This window comes from Micropterus dolomieu, linkage group LG18 (assembly GCF_021292245.1).
Source record: "Micropterus dolomieu isolate WLL.071019.BEF.003 ecotype Adirondacks linkage group LG18, ASM2129224v1, whole genome shotgun sequence".
Lineage (NCBI taxonomy): Eukaryota > Metazoa > Chordata > Actinopteri > Centrarchiformes > Centrarchidae > Micropterus > Micropterus dolomieu.
Genome location: NC_060167.1, coordinates 37,201,340 through 37,221,626, shown reverse-complemented (window position 1 = coordinate 37,221,626; position 20,287 = coordinate 37,201,340). Strand labels below are relative to the sequence as shown.

The following is a 20,287-nucleotide window of genomic DNA, read 5'->3' as shown; positions in this document are numbered from 1 at the left end:
TATGGGCTCAGAGTAGCAGACTTGTTTTCTCACAAGCCTGAAATGTGCAGGTGTGTTCATCATTGGCCGTATTGTTTATATACTCAGCCCTGATTGGGCAGTTATTTTCGAGATAGTTCCTATTGTTTTTCTTATTGAAGTCCTGGTAGATCAATAAAATCAGCCACTGACAGTGAAAATTTACTTTTATGTAGCGGGGGAAACAAAAAGAACATGATTGGTTGTCTCCAGGACATTAACATTGCTGCATAACATCAACAAAGTTGAACCTTTCTCTGTTGCATTAGCCTTTTGTAGCTCCAGATGGAGATGATATATATCGGTGTCGGTTGAGGTTGAAAACTACAGGTTTGAAAAGGAAAACATTCTGGGGGTGTGGCGTTAGAAAGAGTTAACCTTACCAGACCTTCTCATTCCTGCTTAAGGCCACCGGGTCGAGGCTACAGTAGCCGTTTCTAATAACAAAACCTTAATCTTTGCCAGAACTGTGGGCAGTCCAGTTGCACTGTGAGTAATGTAGACGCAAACTGACTGATGATTGCATATTGTCCGATGCGTTCCGCCTTTTTCGCAGTCCACACGGATTGTTTGCATGCAATCAATGCCCGCTCACACATTATCGACCAGTGCTATTCAGACTACAAAAGGATTACAAACGGAAACCAGATCCCAAAATCTTGTTTCTTGCCTACAAATATCTACCTTCATATGCATTTATCTGTTTATAGACTAAACTAGACAAAATCTGATCATTTAAGTACATTTTGGGAATTCAAAAAAAAAAAGGGTTTGCATTAGTTTCACAAGCTGGGATGTAAAATCACACAAAACCAAACATTTTCACAAAACTGCGTTAACTCTTCATTCCAAGTTCATGATGAAACAATGTTTGAAACTCAACAAAAGAAGAAAATTGTTGTCAGTTATAGCATTGGTGAGCAAGTTCACTTTGTGAGTCCAGCCCTGAGAATGTGCTACAGTCCAGTGGAGCAGAAGTGAAATTCCACGTCTGCAATTATTGAACAACAGGGTGCAAAAGAAGTATTTGAACTGGAAAAGAGGAACGAGTGGGGGGAGTGGGCCGAAAGTCAGGCATGGGTGAAAAGTTAGGAAACAACTAATAAAGCAGTGACTCATAGCCAAGTCCATGTCTCTGTTTACTTTATTCTAAAAGGAACAGACAGGGGTATACTGTAAATGAGATGATACACAACATCGAGGAGGTAAATATTAGAGAAAGGAATGGCATGGTAAATAAATGCAGGCATCAGAAGGGCATTTGAACACTCAGCAAACTGGCGTTCCTTAGTACAGGAGACAGCACACAGTACAGTACATCCTTTAGAGTCAATAAAATAATGACTCTGTCACTCACACAAAATCATATTGGCACAACAAAATGAATGTACTGGGTATATCCTCAATCCAGGCTACTTGGATAATAAGGCACTATGCTGAAGACCTATAGTAGGTATGTCTTTTTTGTTTCATAAGTGGTACTGCAGAGTAGCTTCACATTCATTTTCAGAAATCCAACAACAATAAAAAATAAAGGCATACAGAACTGCTGGCAGAGGAACTATGGACACATCCATCAGATGGGATAGGAGACTATAAAGAATTCATGAAGTCAAAAACATACATGTGCACAAACATGTGTTATAAGGCACTGTAATATAACATTATACATGTAGTAAAAAAAAAAAAATAGAGAGAGAGAGAATAGAGGAGGTGGTATATACACCTGGGCATTTTAACATGTTACAGAAAACATACCCTGAATGACTGTCTCTCCCGAAGTCAACAAAACAGACAAGACAAAGATGTCATCTTTCTCAATCCCCCTGAAACAACTATTTCATAACCCCCCAACAATTACTTTTACTTAAACAAAGACTCTAATTTATGTTGCTGCAATATGCTTGAAAGGTTGTTGTTCATAAATTCTTTCTTTAATGGTGTTTGTCTGTTTTGAATTCCTCAGTGAGAGGATTCTGTCTGCTGACAGAATCTAAACCATGGTAATGCCAGAAGACTCTCCCAAACTACAAGTACTGCTCCCTTTTCTCTGGTGGGGTACTTTTAACATTTGGTCTGCAATTCAAAAGGGAAAAAAAGACACGTTTCAGTCAAAGTACAGTCAAAGCAAACAAAATAAACCCAAAAGACACATTTACAAAAAAACCCAGAGGTCATAGGATATAAGTGAAATAATGAATCAGCGCAACAAAACCACAAGGGGTTTCAATCATTGTTAACTTTCAGCCAATAATGGGACAGAGGTGGGTGTGGGAGGTGGAGTACGGCTTAAATGGAGGAGGCTGCCCCATTTCTTAAATAGAAGGTCTGATCACATGTCCTTTTAAGTCCATATTTACAGTAAAGGCTCTGAGGGTAGGGTAAAATGGGAGAAGATAATGCATCTTGGTACCCATTAAAACTTATAAGGCGCAGATGTAGTACTGAGGAAAGGCAGTATTCTACAAGAGGTCCTAACTTGGGTTCTAAGAGGTAACAGGGGAAAAAGGGGGAAGACAGTGGTTGGACAGTCGGACAGTCCTCGATAAAAAGGCAGGGGCTGATCAGTCAGGGAAACTAGTTTCACTCAACAACTCTGCCCTGAATTAGAGGAGAGAAGAAGACAGTCAGAGAAGAACAGGATTAGAGGACAGGAGGGGAAACAAGACACATCAAGACCTCTCATATCCTCACAACAGCAATGAAGTGTCAGAAAGGAAAAAAGGGTGGAAAGACAATGAGAAGGAGCTTGGGAGGTGATGCTACATGTTGGCTAGCCAGTAATCTAAAGTTTGAAGAGATTGCATGTCTTAGTAATGATGGACTGATAAAGATGAAAGACAACACATTAAGTCAGATTTATCGAGCTGTACTTGTTAGCTGCTAGTTCACTGGCTGTTTTTGACATTTTGGGAATTATGCTTATTCACTTTCTAGCTTATATGAGAAGATTAATACCACTCTTATATTTGTATGCTAAATATGAAGCTAGGGCCATTAGAACTAGTGAGTGTAGCATATAAACGGTATAAGCAGGGGGAAACAGCAAGATTGGCTCTGTCCAAAAGTGACAAAATCTGCCTGCCAGCACCTCTAAAGCTCAATAATTAAGACGTTTTGTTGTGTGTTTTGTACCTTTAGACAGAGCCAGGCTAGCTGTTTATAATATACTGTCAGTCTTTATGCTATGCTAAGTTCAACGTCTCCTGGCTGTAGCTTCATATTAACAGATTCACAGATATGAAAGTGGCATTGAGCTTCTCATCTAACTTCCAACAAGAGATCAAATAAGGTTATTTCCCATAATGTCAAATCATTACTTTAAATGAATGCTTTCTTTTCTTTGCTTTTCAGACTTGCTGTTGAGCAATCCTTATTCAAAGCACAGCTGCCACTGACAGACCAGTGACGCCTGACATCCCTCTCTTTTTAAACAGAACAAGGAATGTCCTATAGACCTACAACTCCCCCAATCTGAGAATAATAAAGCACTCCACAAACAAGTGTCTACCAAGAAGAGAGAATCACCGGGAAATGGGGGGACTGGGAGCGATTCCAATAAAAGTTAATGGCTTTATTATCTGGAACAGCTCTTTTAGGTACACAAATGAAGGCAAAGTGATGTGGGAGCATCAAGAGGGGACTTGGGAGTTAGTCTAGACCTGTTAGACAGGCTAATGTGAAGCAGATTCTAAAAATGCTGCTGAAATCTATTATAAATCATGCTCATGGAGTGGTCAGTGTTTTCAAAACAGCTGTAGTTCTGCAGTGAAGTTAAATATGGTTCCCCAGCTCTTCTTGTCTCCATATTAAAGTGTCTTTGGACAAGATACCGGACCCCAAATTGCATGACTAGATGAGTAGTGCTGATGAACAGTTGGCAACTTAGCCTCTGCCATCCCCGTATGAATGAGGTGAATGTGACTGGTAGAGTAAAGTGCTTTGAGTGGTTGAAAGACTAGAAAGGCGCTGTACAGTCCATTTACAACTCTGTTTTAAGTTCTGGTCTTAGCTTATGGTCCATTGTAAAGTAATGTACTAGTGTCTCATAGTTTATGATTCCCAGTCAGATTATATGGCTGTGAGAAGTATATGAAATAGCTCAGATCTTAAGGTATTGGTGTGGTTATACAAGAGATCATGAGATGAAGGAGTGTATAAATCTGGAAAGTGTTAGTGTATGGAACATGGTGAAACGCGTTGATGAGAACCTCCACCTTCTCTTAGAATAGAGTAAAATGGTGAAATGATCATTAACAACATTCACACTCACATACATACTAAGCAGACACCTTTTACAAACAATTCACCTCCACTCCTGCAGTTCAGATTGTGTCTTTATGTGCAGCTCTCATTTAGTGATTGTTGTGTAAAACAGCGCTATATAAGAACTAGCTAGTGAGGAAGTGCCTCAGCTGTAACAAAATGGCCGACCTAGGCCTTATTGGCAGAGGACACTGAACACCCCTGTCATTTTGGTTGTTTTAATTACCGGAATGCTGTCTTCATCAGGGCTATAGCTAATCAGATGTCCCCTGTATTTTTCATAAATTTTGGGGCATTGCTTTTATGGGCGCATCACCCTTTTCATCAAGTGCAATTAGGCAGTTAATATTTTTTTACTTTCCTCTTTCTTCTTGCTCTCTGTTTATCTGCCGCTGTGCTTTGAGTTTCTCCTGCAGCCCAGTAACCTTTCTAAGTTTTGTACAGTTGTTTGGGGATCTTCCTTTACACACCATAACTGCACCAGTGGAGTGTGAATACACAAAGCATTATTGAGGCCAAACATGGATGCAGCTCCAACCAGGAAGCATAGGACATGCTAATTAAAGTTACGCAAGTTTTGCAGTACCAGTATTTCTAGCTCCATGTCCATTCTCTCTGGGTTTCAGCTGTGATACACCCTATTTTTTGTCTTTTAGTTCACCTTAAATGGAGTTTTGTTCAACAAAGAAGCAAATATTTTCATTAGTTTCATTTTTATCTCTCGGAAAATGGATGACTTAGAGGGAGTAGTTGTAACTTTGGATCAGATTTATGCAGCTCCACTAACTTCGAGTAGATTAAATTACATTAATTCATTTAGCTGACACTTTTATCCAAAGCTACTTACAATTGCTATGTATGTCAGAGGTTGCACACCTCTGGAGCAACTAGGCGCTAAGTGTCTTGCTCAGGGACACATTGGTGGGTCACAGTGGGGAGTTGAACATGGATTTCCCACACAGAAGCCATGCATCTTATCCACTGCGCCATCACCACGCACTAGAGGTTCCAGTTCACACTACAAGCTTATCATTATATAAGCTAGCTGGATGATGAGCATGAAATCTGTAGGTTGTCTGATTACATATAATTGATTTAAGTTTGTAGCAGTTTTAGCCACAGAAATACATCATGCTGGTGGGTAATGTGTTTGTGTATAATACTGTATGTCTTCATATGTATACCAGTGTGTAAGTACTACATGATTGATTGTGTCTACAGAATAATCTTTTTGTTTGTTTCCTATCACTAGGTATAATTTGACAAAAAGAAAGGGGGGTGCCAAGCGTGTCCGATGCTCTCTGTTTGGGTGACTGCCGGAAGGGGGTGGTTTTTACACGTACTCCCTGGCTGTGGAAGGCTGTGATTGGCGGTAATACTGCTGCCCTCGCATGTCGTCTTTAGAGCAGGAACAGCACAGCAAGGAGCCGCCCAGGACCGTCAGACTGGCCGCCGCCCAGCCCACAAACAGAGCCGAGCCGAACTCATACCTGTGCAAGAAAGAGGGAGGAACTGGTTGTAAAGAGGACAGGTATACAGTATGGCAGTGTCAGAGTTTTTGCATCCTTTGAGATGTTATTAAGACTAGCTCAGACTCCTTGAAAGTCAAAACCAAGACTTGCTGAAATTCCGAGTACTTTTACCCAAAAAAATCAAAGATAGTATATAGATGACATAATAAAGTCAGGATCATGTAAGTTGTTTGTTTTACAAGCCACCTTACTAATTCTAAAAATGAACCTGTTACAACTGATAGCAGTTAAGCTACCCAAGCTTATCAGCTGTAATTTGCGGCTAAAGCTAGTCAAGTAAGACTATTAGCATGTACTATACATACTATTAGTAACTAAAGCTGGACATGTTTATCAACCTAATTAGAAACTGTCAGTAGCTAAGCTAATCATGTTTATGTTTAAGGAAATGTGAGCAGTTAAAGCTAGCTGTGTTTATTACCAACATTTTGACTGGAGGAACCGTGTTACAGTTTTGGTTGTTCAGCTGCGGTTCCTGCCTGTTAAAAAGACTCTTTCTGCAGCACTGAACGTCTATTACTGCTGAAGCCTCACAACTGCAGCACAGATTTACACTTTAGGCAATAAGTGTCTAATATCAATATCAGGAGAAGGGATAGTAATATCTTTTAATGTAAAATGACTGCTACATATCCAGCTTCAGACTGGTCAGAAATTAGTAGACAGGGATTGAGTTGTCAACACCAAGATAAAAAGAGAGAGTAAGCACAAGCGTGTATACTTTTTGACAGATGTCTTCCCTTTGTTTTCTATCTCTACATATCAGCTTCTCTACATACCTGGCATTGGGCGGTGTATTTGGGTTGAAGAACTGATAAGACACCTGAGTGGCATACCAGGAAACAGACACCAGTGTACATAGACCTGTGGAGAGAGAAAAGATTTATAAGAGTGCAACAGTTCTCTGTATGCATTAAATTTGCAAATATTCACTGTGCAGTAGCTAAAACAACACACATTCACTAGGCAATCTTTATTTAGTTAATTTTCTCCCCTGGGCTTGTGGTTAATGTCTGTGGTCAGTGGCTAATGACTATAAAATGACCACTTCCTGTTTACAGCAGGGACTCTAATTACCCAGAAGACTCCTGGTGAGAGATTCCAGCTAGAAAAATACCATTCCGCTCTTGATGTATTTTTGTTTGCAAACTAAACAAAACATTAGCCGCCCTCAGCAATAATCACACCTGCGAGCAGGAAGAGAGCTCCTCCGGTCACAGCGATGCGGGTTTTGGTGGATGGGTTGTTATCTCCCACCTTAGTGCACTTCATGCCCACCACGCTGACGATGATGCCAATGAAACCCAGCAGTACTGACACTACCATTAGTGCCCGACATGTCTGGATGTGGACTAGATAAAGAAAAGGAAAGGAGGAGACAGGGATCGCAGAGCACAGAATGGTGAATGATAGTGAAACCATAGAGGATATGAAAGAAAGGGAGAGCCAAAAATAAAGGAAAGGAGAGGGAGGAGATGTGGTGTGGAGATGAGAAAACAAATCTTTTAGTCCATCTATTGGAATAAAATACATTTCTGGACAATTAAGTGATAATTATAAGGGAATGAATTCGCTACACACGCCATGCAGGATTGATGGGAGACCACATGCATTTACGACAGAAAGCTCATTAGGGAGAGTCCACCACTATCCTAGCAGCAGGGTAATTCCAGCCTTTTCATTTCCAGAGGTGAATTTCTTGGCCAAGCTCTGGGACCTTAAATGATACTCCAAATCTTCTCCAGATCATTCCAGTGTGGTTTGCCTTCTCAAAAATCTAATGTGCTGCCCACACAGGCCTCAGCACACACATAACTTAGTGGGAGGAACATATTTACACATATTAAAACACACACACATATGTGCAAATGCACAATATCTGCATCAACGCAATTACTGTAGGTGGAATAGACACAGATGAAACACAACTCTCTCTCTCACCCAGAGGAGCTGTAGGAGGGCCTGCTTTACATGTTTCACACAGTGGGATTAGTGTGACTTTGTCACAAAGCAAGATTGTTTTCATGGGGCTGTCACTACAGCGATCAGACATTGCTGCCTCAAACACGGCACTCACAAACGAAAAAGCAATGCTAAAAGTTTAATGATACTGTCAAATACTGATGGAGTGTGTCTTATTTACAACAAGCAAGGGTATTGTTGAAATCCCAGCAGTGACAGAAAAGTCCAATATGCTTCTTTTTCTGATTCTGATATTCTGATATATTCTGATATCTGAAAAAGCTGAAAAGTATGGCAATTAAAGTAAACATATCAGAGATTTCCATGCAGATTTAACAGCCAGGGTCAGAGGCATTAGCCTCAAATTGAGTCAGTGTTTATACACCAAAAATTAAATCACATCAAAACACATTTAAATAGGCAGAAAAAAACACAATAGACAGAACAGAATAGTTTGACAAATAAAACCTTTACTCAATATCAACTTTCCCCCTAGAGATTTCAACTGCATTTCATGGTCTTCAAAGCTTGTACCACATGTTAAGATTTGTTTGTGGGGCTCATGGTCTTCAAACTGCGGGCAAGCACTAGTAAGTCAACGTTTTTGTCAAAACCTCTGTTTCCAAGGTCAAGAAAGAATTTTGCTTTTTGGCTAGACTGCAGCAAAAAGGGCCCAGCCCCGTAAAGTCTGTCCCTGGGTTACTGAGTGATGAAGTTCCCCCATCGGTCAGGTGAGTATTGGCGTTTCCCCACTAGCCATTGCTCTTTCAAAATGCACAGACAGTCCCATGTTACGTCCTCAGGGGGCATTACAGCGGTTCTACTCATATTCACGCGCTAAGAAGAGAATATTCTGCTGGTCTTGGATCCAGCTAGGTTTTGACCTGGTCTTTTATTGTAGAGCTTTCAAATGCATCTCACCATCTTCACCCCCTCAAGAAAAAAACAGTAAATGTACCTTGAGAGATTTTTTTGTCAAACAACTGTTTCCAAGGTCAAGAATTATCTTAGACTATTTTTTTCTGAGCTTTTAAGAGCATCTCACACACACTCTTCAAAGTTCTTGAAAAAACCTAGTATGTTGACCCTGTATTAATTTATTTTGTCAAACTACTGTTCAAGCTCAGGAACAAAGGTTCACGCTGAACTAGAACAGAATACAGTGTGTCTATATATACAAAATAAAATCTCTTCAAAAAGAGCTGCTGAGCAACCGCCTGTGCAGGAAGCTAAAGTCATCATTTGTCATTGTGACAGAAATACACACACCATCATTCATGGTGAGGCAGAGAAGTAGCATTTCAGAAGCTGATCTGAAGGGACTTATGATGGGGGAAGAGGATGGAGCAATCTTTGAAGTCTGATTTATGTCTCCAGAGCTCCTTTTGATGGAGTATCTGAATAGTCCTTAACAGAGAGACATTTGATTTTTGTTTCTTTCATCCACTCTGGGCATTCCTCCTTTCTTCTGAGAGTGCACGGAGGATCAGGCTGATGCTAAATGACACCACTCTGACCAGTTTCAGTGGGTGACAAACCAGAACAGTGCTCAGGGGCCTTTGGGGTAAAGGAGAGGCTAAAAGGAGGGAGGGAGGTGGTGGACGACTAGCTCACCCACTAGGCCCTCTCTCTCCAGTACCAAGGTTGGCAGTGCCAGCCACAAGCGTTCAATGAGTGTGTGTGCTTGGTGGCATGTGTGTAGGCACTGTAAGGTCCCATTGTGAGGTCACTTGTGACTCTGTCATACGTAATATCTGTTTGCCCACTCACAGCCCAACTTTAAAATTTAACTCATATTTGACAACTTCAGCCATCTTCCAACCCACCATCACCTCCAACTCACTCTTCTGATGTCCTTGCTTTTACTAATACACTTTATGTGGCAAAAATGGAATTTTCTATAACCAGTTAACCCGTTAACCAGCAGCTCACTCTTAAGTAAACATCCCAATAATCCTAACTAGTAACTAAGACTAAACTCCAACACTTTCTTACTGTCAGCGAATCCCATGAAAAGACCAAAACCAAAACTGAATTGATCCTGCAGCCACACTGTTGCCCTGGGTGACATGTTCCTTCACCACCATAAACACACACACTGCATTTTATTCTGACCCAGTCCCACATACACTGTCCTGCTGCCCCAAATACTCACTTTAGCAAATAGTCTGTGAAAATAGTCCCAAACACATGTACTATTTACTCATGTTTGAGTAACATTTGCTAAAAGCTAGAGTCCGGCTGTATAAGAAAATTACTGAGACTTTTTATGGGATTTGTCTACCATTAGTCCTCACTTAGCGAGCAGAATTCATTTTACATGACTTTACATTACAGAAGCAGAGACAAACACCATATATTTTGCCTCAAAAGTGAATTCAAGGTTACTCTGTATGTTGACAGAACAGGTTGGCAGAGGCAGGTCAATGTGTCTCTAATGTCATGCTCAGATTGCTTCTGAAGAGCTGTCCTTTCAGCACCACTCTTCTGACATTAATTGTCTCCCTTCTCAACCGTGTATTATCCTGATCATCGGCTCCTTCTTGAACACAACACTCAGTAAACCTGCAGCAGATCCAGCAGTTTCCACTACTTGCTTGGCCGCATCAGTCGAGTGCAGCACAGTCTGCTGAACAATTATACCCAGCATCACATGCTGCTCCCGCTGCGTAGCCAGGCAGGAGAGTTCCTTCAGACAAACTCTCATCAGTGTTACTGCTGGATCTTTTGGACAGAGGCGTGTTTCATCAAGGTTCAGACCTGCAGTGCCTTTTCTGACCCCAGACACATGATTGGATGCTGATCTGCTCCATTTCATAATCTGTCTGGGGAAACACCTGAATAAACCTGTTACTGATCAAGAATTGCTTGGTCACAACATTTCAGCTCTGTGTTGATTCAGAGGCACATAGTGTTTGTCTCTCTGTGGGAGAACTTTCTTGAGTCTGTACTCACTGGGTGTGTTGATGGACAAATGGAACAATGTGCGCATGTGGGGAAGACGGAACACATTCTGGGAATATCTCTGGTGTTTGACTCAACACTGCCCTTGTCTTCTCCTAACAGCCCCTATTCATCCGCAAGGACAATACGCTGTTCTTACTGCTGCAATGAACCAAAGGAGATGGGAGATCAGCTCGGGCACCAGTCACACAGAACGCCACAGAAAATGTTTTGATATAATCACTCACCGACACACCAAAATGTTTGCAAAGTGCGTCATTTGTTGCTTTAAGGCAAGTGTGCCACAGCAGGAATTGTAAGCACATCAGTCTCAAACCACAGAGAAAAACAGCGTTCAGTTGTTTTGTGAATACGACTTCTGACCAAGCCCACCCCCCGTAGTCTTTCATTTGAATCGCTAATAGGATGATTTAAGCAGACAGTGGATGGATGGATTCCTATAATCTGTGTGCCATTAATTATGAGTCACTAGGTCCTACTTACAGATTGGAGATGACAGGAGGCTCATATTCTGAGCTAATTTATGTCTGAACACCACATTCCTGCCCCCACCACCCCCCACACACACACACACATACACTCCTCACACATGACGTTTCATGGTGTTTTGGAGCTTTAATTGAACTTCATTAAAGATTCTAAAAGTAATGTTTTAAGTGAGATTTACAACTTCTGAATTGAATGTGTCCCAGATATGGAGGGCTTAGGGACTCTCGCTGCTGTTTACTATGTGTGAGAAAATGAACGGGCCCATGACAATAACTGTTTGATTTGTAATAAAAAACCATAGATAGTTCTTGGGGTAACTTGGTAAGATAAACTAAAGACAATGTTTTTCACTGGATCTTTTTTTTGTCCTCCTTTGTCTGAAACTCACACAGAACTGCCTTATCAAAAGGACAATTATTAAAGAAAATTTAATGAGCCAAGAAAGAAAGCAATGTGAGAATACAGTATTGCGTGTAACTAAAAGAATGCTTTACAAGCTAATTACAGCCTTAATTGAATCACAACTATGCTTTTCCATCATCTGACAAATGATCCAGTTTATATCATTTACTCAATTACACAGTGGCTGTTTTGTTTGTTATATCGTGTTTCAAATATGATAATAATCATCTCACGGTTTATCAAATATTTGGTAAAATTTCATTAGTTAATCATCTAAGAGGGGGGAGATCAGAGTAACAAGCCACTACAAGTTAGTCAGGTTTTGTCAAATCAAATTGAAACGTCGTACTCACTGTCCAGCGAGAGCATGGAGTCAAAGATCTTGCACTGCACCTGTCCTGTACTCTGCGAGGCACAGCTCATCCACAGCCCCTCGTACAGACCCACGGCCGTGATGATGGCATCGCCGGCGTACGACGACTGCTTCCACTGGGGCAAGGCGGTGGTGGAGATGATGCCGATCCAGCCGCCCAACGCTAGGAAATAACCCAACAACTGGAGACCTGAGTTGGCCATCCTTATCTAGCTCTGTGCCTGTGCTTCTGTCTGCTCTCGCTCTTTCACTGCCTGGTTCACTTGCAACCGTTGTTGTTCGGGTGACACTGGTGTGTCGCCTTTTCTTTGAGCAGTCTTTGAGGACACACCTGTAGCAATGCTGTTACTTATTTTACTTTTCTCTTCACTATCTGGTCCCTCTGAGCATTTCCTTCTGCCTCTCTGCTTTAACTCTCACCTGTAGAGTTCCCCTCTTTCTCTGTGTCTCTAATTCTTTCTTTCTTTTGCTCACAACGTCCTGGGCTGCTTTTTGCCCGTCAGCTGGAAAGATGGTTGATGTCCCCCTTCAGTGCTGTCCTATCTGATTCCTTGGTCTCTCTGGGGCTTAGTCAAAGTGAAAGAAAGGCTTTCTGGCAGTCAGTGGTTCAGTTCATCAAACATCGTCGCTGGGCTGCCTCACCCTTCGCATGGCTTCTTCCAATTCTCTCTCTCTCTTTCTCTCTCTCTTTCTCTCTCTCTCTCTCTGCTGCTTGCTTACTTTCCACTACAAGCTTTCCATCTGCTCCAGGCTCAAGTGGCTCAATGAGGGGTAGTGGAGAAAAAAAAGGAAAAAGGAAAAAAACGTGAACACAAAAAGTCCTTAACAGGCTGACCACGGAGGGATGGGGTACAGGGCTGGCCTGTGATTGGACCCTGTGTGCTGTAGGAACGCCTGCTGGGAGGAAAAAGGGATGGGCTAGTTGGAAAATGAGCACTGTTTCAAACAGAGAGGGAAAGAAAAACCATAAGATGTTGAGAAGGAAGGAAAACAGCTTATGTAAAGTCATGATAACAAGTTCATTAATGAAAAAGAGTTTTTCTGCAAAATTGTTCCAGTCCAAAACCTTCCATCAAACCCTTCCACAAATCTTATTGATCCTTAAAAGTTTGCCGCCCCTGCTGGAGGTGTGGAGGAGGAGGTTGTAAAGTGCAACAAATACACGTAAATCAGCATCTAAACAATGCCTGGCTGAAAAGGACGTGTCACATCCAGACAGGCTCTCTGGGAATTATGGTCCGCCAAGGCAAGCCTCCCCCATCACCATGGCAACCCCGACAAATGAAGAGCGAGAAGGAGAGAGAGCGAGTGAGAGATCACCCAATTGTACATCCTTACGGGCTGTAAATGCAGACACACTCCAGTCTTTTGTGTCTGTGGAGAGTGCAGAATCCTGTTTTCCCACAGTTGCGCGCTCTATCAGCTGGGCTTCAGCTCAACTCACTAACTAACTCAATAATTCTATTCTGCCAATTAGACTGTCGACACACTCAGAGACATGGCCGTTTTCTCACATCTGTAAGAGACATGTCTCACCCCCGCCCTGCACACACACTTACACACAAATACAGCCTGTCTACACAACCATGTTCTTGCCTATACTCTCAAGGGTGTTTTCAACAGACTTAAGATGAATAAAAATATTACTCACTTAAGAATAAATAGTAGACATATAGAAAGAAAGGCATTTGGAAAAGCAGAATGTTGTTGGTTTACCTTTTTGTTTATTTTCTTACCTCTCCTAACAATACTACATTGAACTTGAACTTGATCGACCATGACATCAAAAAACCAGAACATGTGAACATGCATGTGACCTCGGTTATCCGGCACCAGGCATGTCTTTGAAAACCCTTCACTACACACAGACACACACACGGATAAAGAGAAAGAGCCATACATCGAGGTCAACCCATGGTTCAAATCAACTCTGGTTTGTTATCTTTCAAGCCTCTCAGTGTTCCTATAGGTGTGAATATTCGGGCTGTGTGTATGTGTGACCGTCAGTTTTGCAGAGTCTACTGAGGGGCTTGACCTATTGGGTGAGTTTTAGTCAAAGCACAGAGGTCAGCTGAGCCAGAGAGGTGAGAGGGGATGAAAAACAGCCAAAACAACTGCTCAGGTCTGGTGTAGTCAACAAGGTTGGTGTTTTACAAGGCTTTGCAGGCTTTCTGATTTTGAATCATAACAACACATTGCCATTGGTGGGGTTATGGCAGTACAAGTTCAATAGAAAAACTGAACTCAGCAAGTGACAAAATAGGCTGTGTGTCATATAAGTGTTCGACAGCACCCTTAATGGATTTGCCAGCTCTATGGATAAGGTTAGGTTCAGTTTAAGCAAGTAAAGGTTGTTGTCATGGTTAAAACAAATCAGCACTAACTTTGATGGGACAGGACGCAAATCCCAGTCTTCGCATATAAAAGTCAGTTATGTCAATATCATGCTACTTCTGCCTTTGCTTCTCAGACACAACAGTCTTTTTCACCCCAATCACAAGAGGCTGCTTGTCAGGTAAATGCTAGCCAGTCCTCCCCAGAAAAATAGGACATTTGTGCAGTAATATGGACCCCTAAATACGCTTATTATGGCAGCGACCTGGAGTGGTTGTATGACAGTAGAAAAGGAGGAATCCCCGGTTGTCTATGGTGGAAGTTCTCCACAAAGAGTTTCAAGCTCTGCGGGAATCCCTGGAGTTCAGCCAGAAACAAGTGGTTGAGATCATGGCGTAGAACGTCGTAGAAGGTCTTCAGAGGTTTGGTTAAATCGCCCACCGAGGGAATAAAACAGGTCTTGGCGGAAAATAAAAACATTAGAGAAACAGTCATTGACCTCCAGGCGCGGAGCATGAGGGACAATGTCGGGCATCCCGGTGGACAAGGTGGACAAAAAAGCTTCATCCAAAAGCAGCTGAAGCTAGCGCATGGGAGGACGGCCACCAGGCAATCAGAGGCCTAGACACAGTGTCGTGAAGTTTGAACACTTTAAGCAGAAGGAACTGGTTAAAAGCTGCGACAGAGAGCTGAGAGAACTTCAGCGTAAATGACCAGTTGCCCCGGGAGATCCTGGACCGACGTTGAGTCCTGTTCCCAATAAGGAAAAAGTTTATTGGAGATGGATCACGGGCTGTCCTCACATTGGATAAACTTCACGTAGATAGCCAGCAGTACGACTCCCTGGCTCTACTAAGAGCAAACCCAGCAACAGGATCAGTCTCATTAGCATGCTTTTTTTCCTTCCCTCTTCATTACGCTGTGATATATATGGTGGGTTAAAATACAGTCTCGAAAGTATACGTTGATTATCTGACTGGACTGTCCGATAGAGAATTAGAGCTAGAATTAAAAAAAGAAACATTAGAAGCTGCCCATGCTTCCTCCACACAGGAACATATGTTGAACGATCTGAGACAATTTTAACTTGAATTAAATGAAATTACTGATAAAAAGACTCAATTCCAGTTGCAAAGACTATGCTTGGAGAACTTTGAACACGGCATTAAATCCAGCAGATTCCCAGCCAACCAATTACAATTGAATAAAGAAAAAATAACTATTTCCTCTATAAACAACTCAGCTGGGAATATGACTCATTACCCAGAAGAAATGAATCATAGATTTAGAGATTTTTATTACAACTTGAATACATCACAAAACGATCCATCTAACTCTAACATCGATGCATTTCTGAACAATGTAGTGATTTGCAAAGGTTAGATGACTCAATGAAGCCTTCTTACATATGGCGACTAATAAAGCCTCTGGGCCAGACGGTTTTGCTGCTGAATTCTTCAAGGAATTCTGGGAAACACTTGTCTACATTTTATAGGATGGTAATGCAAATTAGGGGAAGTTGCATATTGCCCCCAACAATGAACTCTGCTAATATCAGCCTGCTCCTTAAAAGATCACACTCCCATCCAGTTATTGTCCAATATCACTTATTAACGCAGATCTTAAAATCATCTGCAAAGCCCTGGCAACAAGGTTACACCCCAAGCAAACAAGATTTATTTAGGGTAGGCACTCCACCAACAATACATTCAGGCTACTAATGTAATAGACTACGCCACTATTCATAACTTGGAAACTACAGTTGTCTCTTTAGATGCAGAGAAAGCATTTAATAGGGTAAATTGGAAATTTCGTTAGGCTACTTTACATAAATTTGGATTTGAATACTCCTTGATTTTGTCAGGACAAATGATCATACTTCTCCAAGGTTTAGTCTTCAGGGGGGCACTAGGCAGGGTTGCCCACTTGCCCCTCGCTATTCATAATTTGTATAGAAACATTGGCAGCTGCTATCAGATGAAACAAAATGTTAAAGGAATTCAAACTGAGAATGTAGACCGTAAGATAAGCCTTTATGCAGATGATGTATTAATTTTCTTCCCAAAATCACAAACTTCTCCTTCAGAGACAGTCACACTTTTAGATAAATTCTCATCCATCTCAGACTAACTGGAGTAAATCTTACTTGATGTGTGATTTCCAGAGTATATCTACCACGCTGCTACACTGAGGGATTATTAAATACCTGGGTGTCAATATTTCCTCCAGGTTGTTAGAACTGTCATGGCTAAACTACACGCCTCTACTTAAATTAATAGAGGATAACCATATCACTCATGAGAAGAGTCGCCACCATAAAAAAAAGACTTACTCCAATCTGGAACAATCTTGACATCCTCCAAAATAAGAAAAACGCAAAATTCCCAATTGCAATAAAGGGATAAGAAATCTTGAGCATGTCATCTAGGGCAGTGACTTTATTCCATTCCAGGATCTAGTGGCCCAATATGGAATTAGCAATAATAAATTCCTTAAAAATCAACAGTTTAAATACATATTTTGGGCAAGATTTAAGTATAACAAAATGGACTTAGATCTACCTCCAATGTCAACAGATTTTCTTAAACTCTCGCCCCCAATGCTATTATCAAAGATAAACATGTTACTGTTGAAAACAGATGGTTCAATCTCTCTCCCATTCTTAAAGTAGTAGGTCTATACATTAGTCCAGACCAAAACTTCTGGGCGCATATATGTTTAAATACTTTTAGAATGACTAAAAATCCCAATCTACAACTCATAAAGTATAAAACTCTCCACAGAACAGACTATACAGAACAAAGGATGTTCAGAATGGGTCTTATGCAGTCAAACGTGTCTGAACTGCTCGGGTAACATCTCTGATAGTTATATATGTGACAGGGCCAGAAAATGCCTTGTGATTTTAGTGCTGTGGTGTTTTTTGGTGTGTGTTGTGGTTTTATTGCATGTAGAGTGGGATGACTATGCATGCCATGACTTACTATGAACCATGAACTATTGGTATGTATTAATTCATATGTGTGTTTAAAATAAAGTTATTTTACCAACTAGAATGTCTTTAAACGCCACACGCCTCTGCTGACGCAGCAATTAGACAATGAGCAACAGGTGCAGACACCTAGCAACAGATTGAACAGAACTCCTTTTAAGTAGAGCAACAGCAGTAGCACGAGGAGCATTCAGCAGAAGAGCAGAAGTGGGCGTGGAGGTTACTAGAGAGCTACGAGGAAGTGCCCGAGCGGGTTCAGACGGAGGCAGCAGCATCGACCGAGATGAGAGTACAGCCGACTGTAGCAGCCAGTGCCCACCAACGCGACTTCACTCAAGCCTGGGCAGACAGTGTAACTGCAGCCCAGGAGATCTGTGAGTGAGATTTTTATCTCAACGTAGGCTAATTGGAACGAGAGCACACTACTTGCCGGTGCTTCTCTTATTGCAGGGGTGGCTAAGATGGAGTGGCCTGCTGGGGGGACTGAGGGACCGACAGAACAGGCCGTAGGTAAGGAGTGTGGTCAGTGGAGCCGCTGGACGTGGGGGATTGATGGAATGAGCGAGTGACTGTTGCCCTGCCGCTGAGAGCTGGCGCACTACTCTTAATCCCCCTTTTAGTATAGATGCTTTTTAACTTTGTGCCAGCACCATATTGATTTTAGATAGGCCTTTTTAAATTATGTTTTGTTTTAAAGTGTATTAAAAACTGTTCAATTTGGCGTGGTTTCTGCTCTGCTCCAACCCTGATTTTAAAAGAACCTGTGTGTCCTAGGGCTCAGGGTATTCCCTAGGTGGCATTTCTTTTTAATATATATTCTAACCAAATCTTTTAATTGAGAATTGTACTTTTATACCAAAACAATGTTATACATGTTACATATACAGTACATGGTATGTGGCTATGTGCACCTGTCCAAAAGACCTTTTGGCTAAGGTACCCCACCCCAGGGCTGCCCTGGGGATGTGTGGAGGCCGGGATCTGGGGCCGGCCTGCGGGCTGTGGGGCTGTCCACATTCCGTGACAGGCTTATACACACACATACATTCACCCCCAGGCACACACACGTAGGCTAAGTTCAGACAGCAGGCCAAAGTGACCCAAATCTGATTTTTATTTTTTTTGCCCATAGGTGCTCAGATCTGATCTTTTTGTAACAGTATGAACAGGCCAAGTCACATGGAATCTGATCTTTTCCAGTTTGGATTTGGGCCACTTTCATATGTGGTCCAAATCCAATTCAGATCGGATCTTTTTAAATGACTTCAGTCTGGATACACAGGTCGGAATTGATGCGACTTTGATGTCACTCTAGAGTAGTTCTTTTGCTGTAGATGGAGACGCAACGAACGAAAAAGCTCCACAAAAAGCCATAATTAAACATGTGGCTCTCTTTCTTCTCTACCTTGTTATCTGCTCACAAATTCCCTTTCTTACACCTGAAATCCACCGGACCGTGAGCTCTCTTCTGAGTTACGGGCATGCTACTTGTGTCTGTGCGGACACAGTGGAGAGAGAGAAAGAGGGAGGGTGGGGTGAGTTGTGGGGCAGATGCATTGTACGGCCCCAGAAAAGAACAGAAAGTTGTGAACACTTGTCATAATTCAGGAGAAATGTGACCCGTGAGAGGACAATGAAAAACGTGAGTCTCCCATGAAAATTGGGAGGGTTAGCAAGTAGGAGCTAACAACGCTTCTGTACGACAGCATGCTGCGTGTGATGTCGTGTTATTCTTCTGCGCATGCGGGTCACTTTCAGGCCGCAGACAGTACACACTGGATATATATCCCGTGGGCGGAACAGCGAGCAAGACTAAAGAGAGGTGATTACCTATAGAGAGAGCCAGTTGGATCAGAGCCAAAGGGATCAGAGCCAAAGTACCCATGGACCCATAACAAAACTATGGATCGAGGTCAACAGTTGCACTATTGAAGTAGAATTTTATATATATTATATATATATAAATACTTCAGCAGAGGCAGGCATATATAAACCAGAAAGGGGGAAATCCCACAGATCCCCCCGGGAAAATCGCACCCTGTTTATGCATGTATTTTGAAGTTAATTGTTATTATTTCACCTCTCATGGCTGTGCAATTTATTTATTTTGCTTGACTGTTTCTCATTCTCCCTCAGTTGTTTTCTTATGTCTGCTGTTTATTGCTGTTGTTCGGCTGTGTCTCCTGTTGCCCCACCCCTTATTTTATCTTATTTCTACGCGTTCCCTTGCAGGTGTCTTCGATTTCTGCAATTGGTGTTTTGTTTGAGAAAGAGTGATAAAGTGTAGTTATGTGTAGTTAGTTACCCGGTGCGTCTCACACAGATGCTAAAGGGTACCTTTAGCGTTTCATACGGACGCTAAAATCCTTACGCTTTGTCACGCTGTCTGAAAGCGTCAGCGTTATGACACAGTGAGATGAGAATGTGTTGGTATAACTAGATAACATAAATATGTATCTTTATAGTTTGGGTTAATACTTTAAATTCATCATGTTTCTTTCACTTTACTTGTTCTGAAATAACTTTACTATAGTGAAAAAACATTGATATTGGTGAACATGTTACACGTCAGTCCATCACTTATCTGACTTTACCCCAAGATCCCTATACTGTTGGACTGGGCTCCACCACCATTACCAATGTGGATACACCCCTCCTCTACTCTCAGCTCTTATCTCTTTGATATGACTCCCCCCAGACAGGAAGCCAGCAAATGTGGTTAGTACAGACTCATACCCATGCACGCACAATTAAGACATTAGGAGCCTATCAGATTAGCGAGTGTTGCCAGGGTTACAGTGAGACAGATGTGGACATGTAAACAGTATTGGGGCAGAAATATGTAACACAACAGGCCAGTTGTGGAATAGTCTATTTGAAGAAACACACAGGGATTATTCAGTGAAGCAGCTTCACTTTGATGTCACATGAAGAACATTTTATGCAGTCATACAT

At 41.8% G+C, this 20,287-nt stretch overlaps 1 protein-coding gene and 1 long non-coding RNA gene across 3 annotated transcripts; one reads left to right on the top strand and one right to left on the bottom strand.

The window, feature by feature from the left end:
- Positions 1-1,144: 1,144 nt before the first annotated feature.
- cldn19 (claudin 19) lies at positions 1,145-12,744 on the bottom strand. Of its 2 annotated transcripts, none has more exons than XM_046029562.1 (5): positions 11,987-12,744; positions 7,004-7,168; positions 6,596-6,680; positions 5,628-5,774; positions 1,145-2,619 (listed from the first exon to the last, which is right to left on the bottom strand). In XM_046029562.1, the coding sequence occupies exons 1-5, from the start codon at positions 12,207-12,209 to the stop codon at positions 2,583-2,585; spliced, it is 657 nt and encodes a 218-aa protein (XP_045885518.1). In that variant the 5' UTR covers positions 12,210-12,744; the 3' UTR covers positions 1,145-2,582. The 2 variants fall into 2 exon arrangements, with proteins under 2 accessions (XP_045885518.1, XP_045885517.1); XM_046029561.1 differs by having other exon boundaries at positions 1,145-2,094.
- A 4,848-nt stretch (positions 12,745-17,592) lies between these two features.
- LOC123986775 lies at positions 17,593-18,053 on the top strand. The gene is made up of 2 exons (XR_006828974.1): positions 17,593-17,706; positions 17,783-18,053. It is a non-coding gene; the product is annotated as an uncharacterized LOC123986775 (long non-coding RNA).
- Positions 18,054-20,287: the final 2,234 nt, after the last annotated feature.